This window comes from Melospiza melodia, chromosome 26 (genome assembly GCF_035770615.1).
Source record: "Melospiza melodia melodia isolate bMelMel2 chromosome 26, bMelMel2.pri, whole genome shotgun sequence".
NCBI lineage: Eukaryota > Metazoa > Chordata > Aves > Passeriformes > Passerellidae > Melospiza > Melospiza melodia.
This window is the reverse complement of record NC_086219.1, coordinates 6,184,615-6,199,596: the sequence shown is the minus strand read 5'-3', so window position 1 is coordinate 6,199,596 and position 14,982 is coordinate 6,184,615. Positions and strand designations below refer to the sequence as shown.

At 54.7% G+C, this 14,982-nt stretch overlaps 1 protein-coding gene across 1 annotated transcript; it reads left to right on the top strand.

The window, feature by feature from the left end:
• The first annotated feature begins 546 nt into the window (after positions 1-546).
• On the top strand, positions 547-14,155 carry LOC134429515 (protein-arginine deiminase type-2-like). The gene is given in 22 exon segments (XM_063176714.1): positions 547-641; positions 783-801; positions 1,175-1,193; positions 1,340-1,381; positions 1,561-1,602; positions 3,572-3,672; positions 3,750-3,819; positions 3,961-4,022; positions 4,101-4,107; positions 4,110-4,217; positions 4,767-4,892; positions 6,408-6,503; positions 6,506-6,573; positions 6,749-6,864; positions 7,071-7,182; positions 7,259-7,366; positions 9,944-10,095; positions 10,563-10,707; positions 11,460-11,553; positions 12,426-12,511; positions 12,632-12,760; positions 13,832-14,155. Coding segments are annotated over 22 exon segments (2,031 nt in total). The 3' UTR covers positions 14,066-14,155.
• Positions 14,156-14,982: the final 827 nt, after the last annotated feature.

Sequence of the window (14,982 nt, the reverse complement as noted above, 5' to 3'; positions counted from 1 at the left end):
CCCCGTCCATCTCCGTCCATCCCTCCCTCCCTGTCCATCTCTGTCCATCTCTGTCCATCCCTCCCCGTCCATCTCTGTCTATCTCTGTCCATCCCTCCCTGTCCATCCCTCCCTGTCCATCTCTGTCGATCTCTGTCTATCCCTACCCTCCCACCCTGTCCATCCCTCCCTCCCCGTCCCTCTCTGTCCAGCCCTCCCTGTCCATCCCTCCCTGTCCATCTCTGTCCATCTCTGTCCATCCCTGCCCTCCCTCCCTGTCCATCCCAGTCCCTCCCTCCCCCGGATCACTTTCAGAGGTCTCACAGGTCCATCACCGTCCCTCCCTGTCCATCCCTGTCCCTCCCTCCCCGGATCACTTTCAGAGGTCTCACAGGTCCAGCCCAGCCGCCCCCTCGCTCCCATTGCCATCCCAGCCCAGCCAGGAGGAGGAGGAGGAGGAGGAGGGCGGCCGGGCCGGGGGAAGGAGCAGCAGCAGCGGCCGCCAGGGCTCTGTGGGGCAGCTCCGGGGCAGCTCCGGGGCCGGTGCCGGTGCCCATGGCCGGGGAGATGCCGGGGGAGCCCCGCACGCTGCGGCTGCAGCACGGGAACCGCATCGAGGCCCTGTGCGTGCTGGGCGGCCACGTCCGCGCCGACGTCTTCGGGTGAGAGGGACCCCAAAACTTCCCTCCCTCCTGCTCCTGCTCCACCTTCCCCCCTGCTTTTCCTTCTGCAAATCCCTGCTCCTCATTTTCCCTCCTAAAATTCCCTGCTCCTTGTTTCTCCTCCTCTTTCCCATGCCCCAGAGCTGCCCCGATGTCCATGGTGAGAGGGACCCCCACAAAACCTCCTTTCCTCCTTCTCCACCTTTCTGCTCACCTTTCAACCCTGTTTTTCTCTCTGGGAATCCCTGCTCCTGGTTTTCCCTCCTAAAATTCCCTGCTCCTCGTTTCTCCTCCTGTTTTTCCAAGCCCCAGAACTGCTGGGTGGCCACCTCCACATTGATGTCCATGGTGAGAGGGACCCCATAAAAACTCCTTTCCTCCACCTTTCTCCTTCACCTTTCTGCTCACCTTTCAACCCTGTTTTTCCTCTGGGAATCCCTGCTCCCCGTTTTTCCTTCTGCAAATCCCTGCTCCTCGTTTTCCCTCCTAAAATTCCCTGCTCCTCATTTCTCCTCTTCTTTCCCATGCCCCAGAGCTGCCCCGATGTCCATGGTGAGAGGGACCCCCACAAAACCTCCTTTCCTCCTTCTCCACCTTTCTGCTCACCTTTCAACCCTGTTTTTCTCTCTGGGAATCCCTGCTCCTGGTTTTCCCTCCTAAAATTCCCTGCTCCTCGTTTCTCCTCCTGTTTTCCCAAGCCCCAGAACTGCTGGGTGGCCACCTCCACATCGATGTCCATGGTGAGAGGGACCCCATAAAACCTCCTTTCCTCCACCTTTCTCCTTCGCCTTTCTGCTCACCTTTCAACCCTGTTTTTCCTCTGGGAATCCCTGCTCCCCGTTTTTCCTTCTGCAAATCCCTGCTCCTGGTTTTCCCTCCTAAAATTCCCTGCTCCTCATTTCTCCTCTTCTTTCCCAAGCCCCAGAGCTGCTGGGTGGCCACCTCCACATCGATGTCCATGGTGAGAGGGACCCCCATAAAACCTCCTTTCCTCCTCCACCTTTCTGCTCACCTTTCAACTCTGTTTTTCCCTCTGGGAATCCCTGCTCCTCATTTTCCCTCCTACAAATCCCTGCTCCTTCTTTTTCCTCCTGTTTTCCCAAACCCCACAGCTGCTGAGCAGCCACACTGATGTCCATAGTTGAGTAGGACCCCCAAAACTTCCTCTTCTCTTCCACCTTTCTCCTTGTTTTTCCCCTGTTTTTTTCCTCTGGGAATCCCTGCTCCCTGTTTTTCCTTCTGCAAATCCCTGCTCCTCATTTTCCCTTCTGAGAATCCCTGCTCCTCATCTTCCCTCCTACAAATCCCTGCTCCTCCTTTTTCCTCCTGCTTCCCCAAACCCCACAGCTGCTGGGCAGCCACATCCATGTCGATGTCCATAGATGAGAGGTTACCCCCAAAATTTCTTTTCCTCCTCCACCTTTCTCCTTCCTTTTCCCGTTTATCCCTCTGCAAATCCCTGCTCCCCGTTTTTCCTTCTGCAAATCCCTGCTCCTCATTTTCCCATCTACAAATCCCTGCTCCTCCTTTTTCCTCCTGTTTTCCCAAACTCCACAGCTGCTGGGCAGCCTCAGCGATGTCCACAGATGAGTGGGACCCCCAAAACTTCCTCTCCTCCTCCACCCTCACCTTTCCCTCCTGTTTATCCCTCTGGGAATCCCTGCTCTTCGTTTTTCCTCCTGCTTTCCCAAACCCCACAGCCCAGACACCGTTTTGATGCAATTTGTGGGCAAAACCCTCCCTGGGCTTTGCAGAGCTGCACGAATCCCTGGAAAGCTTTGAGCACCCCTGTATTTACCCCAGCCCAGGGCGGGTGTGACCCACTGGGCTCAGCAGATCCAGGGGCACCTCAGGGAGGTGAGGAGAGCAGAGAGATGAGCAGGAGCCCGGGGAGGGACTGCAAAGTAAGGGAAGAACACAAAACCTCTTGACCAAAACCTTGGGAAAGCGGGAAATCCCCACAGCTCCAACCCCGCTTCCCTAAAACAAACCCAGCACTGAACTTTGGGGTAATTGTTCCCCACAAAGGAAAAAGAGGGTGAAAATCTCATTCCAGGCTCAATTCTGGTCTCTGCTGCTGTTGCAAATCCCAGCCTCCATATTCAAGCCACGCAGTGCAGCTCCAGCTCCCCTGGCACCTCTCCAGGCCAAATCCCTTCCCAGCGGGATCCCCAGATCCAAGAAACCAGGAAACCAAACCAGTTTTTCCATGTGTAATTAAAAGCAATTGAAGGATTTAAGGAACACCCAGGCGGGAGCACAGGAGCGCTCAGATTTCCTCCCCCCTCACCACGGGTGAGGGTTTGGTGGGACCGGCGGCATTCGAGAAACCTGATCAACACCAGGGCTCGGGTGTCGGGGCAAAGAGCCCAGAAATAATGACCTGGAAAGGCAGGGAAATTCAGGAAAAGGAGAGGGGAAGAGCAAGGGCACATCGGACTGGGAGCAGGCAGCACTGGCAGCTTTGGGACTGGATAAAATCCCCCAAAATGAGAGTTTCCCATGGAAAAGCCTCTCAGGGGATGGCCGCTGTGTTTTGAGGAGCTGTTAAACACCATGCTGGAAAATGAACCGGGATTTCTCCATGGAAGTGAGAACCCAGGTTGGTCGGGATTATTAGAGATCCTTATCTGCAGCAATGGCTGCAAACCCTCACGGGGCTAAGCCAGGCCTAAACCTGGGTAAATTCCAGTTCCCAGGCAGGAGCAGGGCAGGAAGGTGCCGGTGGTGAGCGTGGAGACGCCGGTGTGCCCGGTCTTGGCCGCGCTCGGGGCAGTGGAATGAATCCCGGTGGGAACGCCGCGCTGGCCCTGCACACTCCTGAGAATTCCGGGTGTTTCTGGCAGGGCGGCCCCCGCCGGGGCCGTGGCCTTTGGCGTGAAGCACACGGAGGGGGTCAGCGTGGACGTGCTGTTCATGGCCGCGCCGAGCCCGAGGCCGTGCCGGCACCGGAGCGCGGTGGCCGCTGGAGGAGGGGACGGTGCTGAGGTTCAGCATGAGCCGGGCCAGCTCCGAGGTCAACGACAACAAGGTGAGGAGTGGGATCCTAGGAGTGGGATCTTCATGGAGAGAGAACATCCTCCTCAATGCGGGGTTTGGGGTTTGCAGGTCACCGTCAGCTTTTACGCAGAGGGAGGGAAGCCCATCAACCAAGCCGGGGTGTTCCTCACTGGTGTTGGTGAGTCTGGAACTCCATTAATCCATCCCTGTCCCCTCATGCCTGGAGGAGGGCAGGGATGGGGACAGCAAACCCAGGTCTCCTGGCTCTAGGGGTCTGCTGGCTCTGGTGCCCAGGGATGAGGTGGCTCTGTCCCCACAGGGATCTCCCTGGATGTGGATGCAGATCGGGATGGAGTGGTGGAAAAGAACAGCCCCAACAAGGTACCCAGCTTCCGCACCCACGGAAAATCCACGGGCTCCGGTGGGTCCCGAGCCCGCTGAGCCCCAGGGGTGCTTTAGGCGAGCTGGGCTGGGGACCAGAGGGACACGGGGCCATCCTGCTGGTCAGCTGTGACAAGGAGCTCCCCTTCATCCCGCCCTCCGACTGCGACAGCGAGCAGGTGTTCAACAGGGAAGGTAACGGCTCCCCAAACGCCCTGTCCCCAAAATCCCCATTGTCCCCTCTCTGTGACCTTTCCTGAGAGGAACCCAGCCCAGGACCCAGCTGCTCCCACCAGCTGCTGAGCAAGCTTCCCACGTGGGAATTTCTGTGGAATTAACGCCACGCCAACCCACTGGAGCCGGGCAGGGCACGGCGGCCGGCCCGGGGAAGGGCTGAGGTTGCAGGGCTGGCACGGCGCGGGCCGGGGATGCTCCGCACAGGTGAGAGGAGCGCGGGGTGAGGCGCGGGGCCGGCAGCCAGGAATCCACCCACCCGTTCCTGGAAAACCCAACCCACGCGGAGCCAGGCCCGGTGGCGCTCCGAGGTCACGGCCCAGCCGTGCCAGGGAGGGCAGGGACAAGGGATGGGAAAAGGGCATTTGGGTCACGGCCCACGGGGCACCAGCTCTGGTTTGCCAGCGTGCCTGGGCTGGTGGCGAGGGAAGAGCAGGTGTCTCGGGAAGGAGATCCAAACCCCAGGAGGGAACATGGAGAGCCCCGCCCGATTTTCTTCCTTTTCCCCAGATTTGCTGGACATGGCTCAGATGGTGCTGAGGACAGAGGGGCCCCAGCGCCTGCCCCGGGGCTATGAAATCGTCCTCTCCATTTCTGTCAGTGACGCCGACAAAGTTGGGGTCTTCCATGTGCAGAGTAAGGCCTTCCTCACCTCCTGCTCTGCCCCTTCCTCTCCCCCTTCTTCCCGTTCCCCTTTCTCCTTTCCCTCTTCTTCCTCTTCCTCTTTCTCCTCTTCCCCTTCTTTCTCTCCTCCTTCCTTTTCTGCCCCTTCCTCCTCTACCCCATCTTCCTTTCTCCTTTTTTTCTCCTTTTTTTCTCCTTTTTTTCTCCTTTTTTTCTCCTTTTTTTCCTCCTTTTTTTCTTTTTTTTCTCCTCTTCTCCTTTTCCCCTTCTTCCTCTTCCCCTCTTCCCCTTCCTCTTCCTTCCTTTCCTCCTCTTCCTCCTTTTCCCTCCTTTGTCTTCCCTTTCCTCCTCCTCCCTGATGATTTTGAGGTCCCCACAAGCCCTTCCCTTCCCATCTGTGACCTTGTCCTCTCCACGCTCCTCAGACCATGCCCCCAGCACCCCTTCCCCATTTTCCTCACATTTTCCCCCTATTTCCCCTCTTTCCATCCTGTGGAAAACTCTGGAGATGGACAAGTAGAGGGAGGGGGACACAAAGCCATGCAGCAAAGGGGGTGGCAGCAAGCAGCCAGTGTGGTTTTCAGAAAATGAGGATTTAAATATAAATAACGTTTGTTTGCCTCTCTGAAAACCGAAATCCTCAGCTGCAGGAGTTGGGAAGTGAAAATGGTGAAAGAGAAGCTGCTTTTGGCTCATTTTCCTCCACTGGGTGAACTCAGCTCCATCTCCCGGCTCCCAAGAGAGCCAAGGGATGTGAGGCGGTCCCTGCCCAGGCAGCTCCAGCCAAGGAATAAACTGGAACCCGGAGGAAACAAACAGGTGGGAATCCCGAGGAAAGAGGCTTGAATCCCAAAGAAAGAGACAGAAATTCTGAGGAAAAAGGCAGGAATCCTGAGGAAACAAACAGGCAGGAATCCTGAGGAAACAAACAGGCAGGAATCCCAAGGAAAGTGGCAGGAGTCCCGAGGAAATAAACTGAAATCCGGAGGAAACAAACAGGCGAGAATACCAAGGAAAGAGGCTTGAATCCCAAGGAAAGAGGCAGGAATCCTCAGGAAAGAGGCAGGAATCCCAAAGAAAGAGACAGGAATCCCGAGGAAACAGGCAGGAATCCCTAGGAAACAAACACGTGGGAATCCTGAGGAAAGAGGCAGGAATCCTGAGGAAATAAGCTGGAATCCGGAGGAAAATCAGGCGGGAATTCCGAGGAAAGAGACAGGAATCCTGAGGAACGAGGCTTGGAATCCCAAAGAAAGAGACAGGAATCCTGAGAAAACAGGCAAGAATCCTGAGGAATCAGGCAGGAATTCCTAGGAAACAAACAGGCAGGAATCCCAAGGAAAGAGGCGAGAATCCCAAGGAAAGAGGCAGGAATCCTGAGGAAACAAACAGGCAGGAATCCTGAGGAAACAAACAGGCGGGAATCCTGAAGAAACAAAGAGGCGGGAATCCTGAGGAAACAGGCGGGAATCCTGAGGAAATAGGTGGGAATCCCGATCAACCCATGGCTTTCCCATTTTCCCTCAGATCCGTTCTTCGGGCAGCGCTACGTGCAGGTGCTGGGCCGCAGGAAGCTGTTCCACGCCGTGCCCTACCCCGGCGGGGCCGCCGAGCTCCACTTCTTCGTGAGGGGCTGCGCTTCCCCGACGAGACCTTCTCCGGGCTGGTGTCCATCCACGTCAGCCTCCTGGAGCACTGACTGAGGTTGGGAACGCCGGGAACTCCTGGGAATGGGGCAGACAGGAGGCTGCACCCAGCGGATTGGGATGGTGCCAGAACGGAGGGTGATCCCATTAACCGATCCCAAAAATGGCCTCAGGGGAGGGTGTTTGGGGGGAATGGTGTGGGGAGTGTCCCTGATTTCTGCTTGGCTCCCTCAGGGCATCCCCCACTCGCCGATCTTCACGGACACCGTGGTGTTCCGGGTGGCACCGTGGATCATGACCCCCAACACCCTGGCCCCGGTGAACCTCTTGGTGTTCAGGTACAGACGGTGCTTCCCCAGCCCCACCGGCCCTGGGGCCGGGCTGGGAACAGGGAATTTCCATTCATTCCATCCATTCCATCCTTTCCATCCATTCCATCCTTTCCATCTTTTCCATCCTTTCCATATTTTCCAAATTTTCCATATTTTCCATCTTTTCCATCTTTTCCATCCTTTCCATCCTTTCCATCCCTCCTTTCCTCCAGCATGAAGGACAACTACCTGTTCACCAAGGAGATCCAGAGCCTGGTGGCCAAGGCCGGCTGCAAGCTGAAGGTTTGCTTCGGCTACATCAACCGCGGCGACCGCTGGATGCAGGTAGGGGGGCTCCAAAAACCAGAAAAGCCCTTCCCTGCCGGTGCCCCAGGTGGGAATTCCTTCCTTCTTTCCTCAGGATGAGATCGAGCTCGGCTACACCCAGGCTCCCCACAAGAGCTTCCCAGTGGTGCTGGACTCCCCTCGGGAGAGAGGGATGGAGCAACTCCCTGTCAAGGAGCTGCTGGTGAGAGAAGGTTCCCTCTGTTCCTGGCGTTCCCTGTGGAGCAGCTCCCAGGATCATGCCCAGCCCACGTTCCCATTTTCCTTGCCCTTGGCTCCGTGCATGGAATTGCCTGGAAAATGTGAGCAGAGCAGCTCCACATGGAGATTCCCTCCCACCCAGCTCCAGCCTCACCCCCTCATCCCTCCCCCGGCCTCATCCAATTCCAGCCCTCTGGGAAACCTCTGATCCAGGGGGAAAGGAGGAGGAGGTGCCTCTGGGAGTGAAAGGCTCCAGCCAAGCTCTGGGATGGGATTTCTGCCCCTCGAGCATCCCAGGACAGGCTGCTCTTTCCTTTCCTCCTCCGTGCCTGGGAATATCCGGCACCTTCCGAGCAGGAGAGGGAAGGGAAGCAGGAGAGGGTCAGTTTACTTCCTCGGAGGAGAAGGGGATTCAGCCAGCACCAGGAACATCCCTGTGGGCCCCTTGGCTGAGGAAAAGGGCCAGAGCAAGTCTGGGATGGGGCGTTTTGGGAGAGCCTAGCATGGATTGGGCGATCCCTTGGAGATATCCCATGGGGAAAGGGCAGGACACCCCAGGCAGCCACAGAGTCGCTGTCCCCAACTCTGTGGCTCTGAGGCTGCTGGAGCAGCCTCAGCCCTGGCAGGAGAAGGAGACAAGGACAAATCCCAGCTTTTGTCCCTTTGGAGAAGGCTGGGGGCTTTGGGGAGCACTGAAATCCATCGTTTCTCATGCCTGGCATGGGAACATCCAGTCCCGGATTCATCCAGCGAATCCGCCGGGCGGCCGCGGTGATCTGCCCTCTTTAGGAATTGCTCTGCCTCATATTTTAGGGCAGCAATTTAAGCCTTGGGAGCTGCTAATGCATTATCCTCCAATTTCTGCTTTGAAGCCTGCCCTAATCCCCAGCCCGACCTTTCCAATCTCATTTTCCAGCTAGGAATACTTAGCCCGACACTACGGGCACGGGTCAAGCCCTGAGCCCCTGGAAGCCCATGCCAGGGAAAAAGGAGACGGGAGGGAATTATCCCCTCAAAATCAGCGTGGAACTGATAGGACTTGGATGTGACCCGCAAACCTGGGATGAACCAGAGCCCTGACAGTTGAAACCAGGCGGGCTCCGTGGTTTTATTAAACTGAAATTAGTCAGGAGCAGGTGGTTGGTGCTCAGGCTCTCCCTCAGAACCCAGAGAAAAGGGGATCTGATCCCGGCCATCCCCCAAAAATGCACCCCAAAACCACACAGGGAGGCTCAAGGAAAGTTGTGCTCCCTCTACCCCAGCGTCTGCAAACACCCTGGGTTTAAAAAGGGAATTTCTGAGGGGAAGCACCCCCAGCTCTCCCTGCTCACTTTTCCTGAGCTGTGTATTTGGGTTATCCCCATGGAAACCCAGCCCTGATAAGTGACTGGGGTTTAACTCAAACCTCACAGACACCTGATCTCATCCCCGGAGTTGCCATGCGCTCCAGGCCCACGTCAAGCGGGCAAAGTGGGATTTGGTCCCATCCCTGCAGGTTTTGCCCTGTTTTTAACGCTCCCTCAGGCTTTGGCACACAGAGCCCAGCGCTAATTACCCCTGCAAGCACAGCTCCTCCAACCCCAGATAGGGTAAATCCTGGAAATCAGCCTTAAGTGGGATTTAAGTGCCTGCAGCCCTTGGGGCAGCTCTTAGCCCAGGGAAGAGTCACCCTCAGGGGCTGGAGTTCACCTCCCTCCAGAGCCAGCCAGGAACTTGGCTCAGGGCTGCTTAATTAGCTTAATGTGGACACTTAAACCTTGGCTTAGTGTGAACATTTAAACCTGGGCTAGACAGAACAGAGGAGATCTAGCCTGGCTTAATGTAGACACTTAAAACTCGGCTGGGGAGAGCAGAGGAGATCTGGTCCTGCTTAATGTGGACACTTAAACCTTGGTTGTGAGAGAACAGAGGAGATCTGGTCCTGCTCAATGTGGACACAAACCTTGGCTTAATGTAGACACTTAAACCTTGGCTGGGGAGAACAGAGGAGATCTGGTCCTGCTTAATGTGGACAATTGAACCTTGGCTGTGAGAGAACAGAGGAGATCTGGTCCTGCTCAATGTGGACATTTAAACCTTGGCTAGAGAGAACAGAGGAGATCTGGTCCTGCTCAATGTGGACAGTTAAACCTTGGCTGTGAGAGAATAGAGGAGATCTGGTCCTGCTCAATGTGGACAATTAAACCTTGGCTTAATGTGGACATTTAAACCTTGTCTGTGAGAGAACAGAGGAGATCTGGTCCTGCTCAATGTGGACAGTTAAACCTTGGCTTAAGGTGGACATTTAAACCTTGATTGTGAGAGAACAGAGGAGATCTGGTCCTGCTTAATGTGGACATTTAAACCTTGGCTGTGGGATGAGAGGAGATCTGGCCCTGGCTCCAGGCCTGGGCTCTGCTCCCAGTTGTTCCAATAATTGTCCCAATTATTCCTGCAGCTCCATGATCCTGAGACCTTTTTCCTGTCCCCTTTCCTGTCCCCTTTGCTGTCCCCTCACCCTCCCCACAGGAGGATAACACCATGGGAGCAGCGGGGACTCAGGGCATTTCCTTTTTCCCAGGGCCCCGATTTTGGCTACGTGCACAAGGAGCCCCTCTTCGAGGCCACGGCCAGCCTGGACTCCTTTGGGAACGTGGAGGTCAGCCCGCCCGTGTCTGTGGCTGGCAAGGAGTATCCCTTGGGAAGGATCCTCATCGGCAGCAGCTTCCCCGCGTAAGAGAGCGGAAAACGCAGATTTGGGAGAAACACGGGTTTGGGAGCAGAGCCTCAACAAGAGCCCTGAAATACCACCAAAATCGGGGTAATTGGGTCAATCAGACACTGCCTGAGCAGGGTGGGGACACCTCAGAGGCAATTTATATCCAGGCAGATGTTGATGGGACTGTCCCTCCAGTCCAAGTTTCCAGGTAGATGTTGATGGAAATATCCCCTCAATCTGAGTGTCCAGGCAGATGTTGATGGAAATATCCCCTCAATCTGAGTGTCCAGGTAGATGTTGATGGAAATACCCCCCAGTCCAAGTGTCCAAGCAGATGTTGATGGGAATATCCCCCCAATCTGAGCGTCCAGGCAGATGTTGATGGGACTTCTCCCCCAGTCCAATGATCCAGGCAGATGTTGATGGGACTTCTCCCCCAGTCCAATGATCCAGGCAGATGTTGAAGGGAATTCTCCCCCAGATCCGCGGGCCGCAGGATGACCCGGCTGGTGCGGGATTTCCTCTACGCCCAGCGCGTCCAGGCCCCCGTGGAGCTCTACTCCGACTGGCTGGCTGTAGGCAATGTCAACGAGTTTGTCAACTTTGTCCCCAGCTCTGACAAAAAGGTACCCCCAGACTGCCCCAGGGTTCCTCCTCCAGGACACCAATCCCACTGGGAAAACCCCAGAGCTCCTTCCTTTGGCACCCCCAGCCAGTGTTTGCTTGGGTTTCATTCCCCACTCTTTTTTGAGCACAAAAAAAGAGTGATTTGCTGGGCTATTAATGAATGCAAAGAGAAGGGAAAAGATGCCTGCAAAGGTATCCAAGTAATTCCAGTCTTAAGATTCCCGGGGGTTTGCAGCAGCTCAGCGTCTCCCAAAGGTTTTCAGAACATTTCTCTTCCCTCTCTTGTGGCTTTTCCTGCCTCTGACATGGATTTTTCCCTCAGGGAAACCGAGCCTTGACCAGGATGGTTCCAAAAACCAAAAGGAATATTTATGCCCACATGTTTTCAGAACACTTCTCTTCCCTCTATCATGGTTTTCCTTGCTTCTCCCATAAATTTTTCCCTCAGGGAAATCAAGCCTTGACCAGGATGGCTCAAAAAAAAGAGGAATATTTATGCCCACATGTCCTCAGATCATTTCTCTTCACTCTATCATGGCTTTGGCTGCTTCTCACATAAATTTTTACCGCAGGGAAACCAAGCTTTGACCTGAATGGTTCAAAAAAGGAATATTTAAGCACATAAACACTCCATGGGTTAAACGAGGCACTAGATAACAGCAAAGACTCTCGATTTTAAGAGTTTCAGCTCTGGTTTTTGCAGAAGCGAGTCCTGGGGTGCTGCAGGGCTGACCCTGCTGTGTTCCTGCAGAGATTCCGGATGCTGCTGGCCAGCCCGGCCGCCTGCTACCGGCTCTTCCGTGAGAAGCAGAAGGAGGGACAGGGAGAAGCCACCATGTTCAAAGGCAAGGGGACAGCGCTCGGTGGCACAGCCAGGGCCACGCGGGGACATTTCCCTGCTGGGTGTCCTTCAGCAGGATGCCTGCCCGCCGCCCCCAGCCTCCTCCGGCCCTATTTCGGGAAAGCGAGTGGGATGAGAGGGATAAGGGCCTCCGCGTAGAGGGGATGTTTGCTGCCAGGGATGGAGCCTCTGGAAATGCCAGCGGAGCTCCAGCACGGAGCAGGACAACTGGCAGCTCTTGTGTGCCCCCAGATTAGCAGCATTGTGATTTTGATCCCTGACGGGGATGGGAGAAGGTCTCCGTATCTCCAAGGATATGGAGCTCCAGCACGAGCAGGACAACTGGCAGCTCTCCTGTCCAAATTAGAAATGGATTTTTTCCATTTCATTGTGATTATGATCTCTGATGGGGTTGGGAGGAAGTCTCCATATCTCCAAGGATATGGAGCTCCAGCATGGAGCAGAACAACGGGCAGCTCTCATGTTGCCCTTGATTAGATCCAGGTTTTTTCCCTTTCATTGTGGTTTTGATCCCTGACAGGGCTGGGAGAAGGTCTCCACATCTCCAGGGGTTCCTCTGGTGGGAGCCCAGCTGTCCCCAGACCAGGGGTGACCCCGTGGAAGGGGATACTGAAGAAATCCAGCAGATTCCCCTGGGCAGGAGGATGCATGACAGGACTTTTCAAATGTTCTTTCCAACAGGCAGAGATTTCCTTCTGTCAGCTTCCCAAGCTTTCACCCCAGTCTCAGGAAATTGGGATTTGGGGCTTTTGGGGCTTTTTGGGGGGCCTTTTGGGCTTTCTCAATCTCTATACCTCACCTCAAGCCAGGCTCCTGCCATCACTGCTTCATTTTGAGGGCGTTTTGCGTGTTTAGGGTACTCAGGGACAGACACCAAGCGCATGACCATCAACAAGGTGCTGTCCAACGACGTCCTGGCACAGCAGAACCAGTACGTGCAGGTAATCCCCACACTCCGGGTCACAGCCCCCATTTCTGGCAGGGACCGCCCTGGTGTGGCACCAACCCCGCAGGGAGTGGTGGAATTTGGGCCCCTCTCTGCTCTGCTCCGTCCCCTGCAGCGCTGCATCGACTGGAACAGGGATATCCTCAAGAAGGAGCTGGGCTTGCTGGAGGAGGACATCATCGACCTGCCGGCCCTCTTCAAGCTGGACAAGCAGGGAAAAGCTGTTCCCTACTTCCCCAACACGGTAAGGAGGGTTCCCACCCTTGGCTCCTCCCCAAAAAACAGCTCTGCCAGCCAGGATGGGTCCCCAAAGTTTTCCTGAAAAAGAAAAATCAGCTGTCTAGAAAAGGGAAATATCTCCAGGATAAATACAGGTCTAACACAGCTTGGTGGTTTTGGGGTTTTGAGGCAAAAACCCTTTCAAAGCAGTGAAATTGCAAGGTGAGAGGCACATTTTCCCCAAAGTTTTCCCCCAAAAAAACCCCAGCTGTCTAGCAAAAGGAAATATATCCAGGCAGGCATGGATAAACATAGGTGTAACACAGCTTGGTGGCTTTGTGGTGCTTGCAGTGGGGATTTTTAAAAAAGTGGTGAAATTGCAAGTGGTGAGGCATGTTTTAATGATAAAAAAGGGGTAATTCTGTTGGATTTGGAGTCCTGAGGAAGGGCAGCTGCAAGAATGGTGCTGAGGAGGGTGGAGGAGGGTGATCAGCGTCTTTCCTTTGGCTTCATCCCTCCCGACACTGCTGGTGTCAGCCTTCAGGTCACCATGATCATCCTGGCCAGGGATCTGGGCACCCCCAAGCCCTTGGGCATCACCCGTTCTGATGCCAACATCCTCTGGTGTCACCCACAGGTCACCATGATCGACCTGGGCATCTCCAAGCCCTTTGGCATCACCCATTCTGATGCCACTGTCCCCTGGTGTTACCCCACAGGTCACCATGATCGTGCTGGCCAGGGACCTGGGCATCACCAAGCCCTTCAGTGTCACCCATTCTGATACTGATGTGACCTTGGTGTCACCCCGCAGGTCACCATGATCGTGCTGGCCAGGGACCTGGGCATCACCAAGCCCTTCAGTGTCACCCATTCTGATACTGATGTGCCATTGGTGTCACCTGCAGGTCACCATGACTGTCCTGGCCAGAGATCTGGGCATCCCCTAGCCCTTGGGCATCATCCATTCTGACACCACTGTCCGCTGGTGTCACCCCGCAGGTCACCATGATCGTGCTGGCCAGGGACCCGGGCATCGCCAAGCCCTTCAGTGTCACCCATTCTGATGCCAATGTCCCCTGGTGTCACTCCACAGGTCACCATGATCGTGCTGGCCAGGGACCTGGGCATCCCCAAGCCGTTTGGGCCGGTGGCGGGCGGCGAGTGCTGCCTGGAGCGGCGGATCCGCGCACTGCTGGAGCCGCTGGGGCTGTGCTGCCGCTTCCTGGAAGACGTGTCCTCGTACCACGGCAGCCTGGGCGAGGTGCGCTGCGGCACCAACGTCCAGCGCCGGCCCTTCGCCTTCCAGTGGTGGCACTTCGCGCCGTAGCCAGGCCTCTTCTTCATCCTCTTCATCTTCTTCATCCTCTTCATCCTCTTCCTTCTCCCTCCACCTTTGCACCCAGCGTGTGTTGTTTGAAATTCCCTTAATAAATGATTTTGCTGTGAGGAAAAAGTTGGGGAATTAAATAACCAAATAATTAATAATTAATTCTTAATTAATAATTCTGTTGGGAATAACTGGGAGGGAAAGAGGGAGCACTCAGAGGGGTGGGGGAGTTACTAAAATCTTCCAAAATTGTCTCTACCACTGTTTTTGTGGTATTGGTGAGTCAGGCATCACTTTATTTAAATTCAGCCAGGGTTTGTGCGTGGCTCCACGTTGAGCTCCAGCCTCCACATCAATACAAAATGCTTTCATTTATCTACACATCTTTAACAAGGAAATCAGTGGTCATGGGTTCTAATAACACTCTTCATTCTGTCCACTATTGGTTACTGATTTCTCACTCTTCATGATAAGCTGGGCCACATTCTTCAGTTCTTTAATCATCCTTTTCTTGTCTTTTTCAATTGGCAATCCCCAGCTTTTCAGGATTCAATCTCCTCTGTGTCTTCTTCATCCTCCAATGTCCTTAAAGGTCCATAAATTTGAGATCCCAGATGTCCAGTCTTCAAATCCCTTTGGCTTTATTGAAGTTTGTCAGAGTTACCTTTAACAAACTCAAGGTTTCAGTGATTTAATGATCAAAACAGAAGTATGAGCCTGTGAAGAAGTTTTAAATTGTGCCGGCTAAAAGTGGGCACTGCTTACAAGTAATTATAACAATTAATTAAAAACTAATTAAGAAAGTTACATTATTTCAACAGGGGCATTTTTTTGTCATGGGCTGCCCAGGGAGGTTTGGAGTGTCCATCCTGGAGGTGACCAAGGAAAGCCTGAACATGGTACTCAGTGCTCTGGGG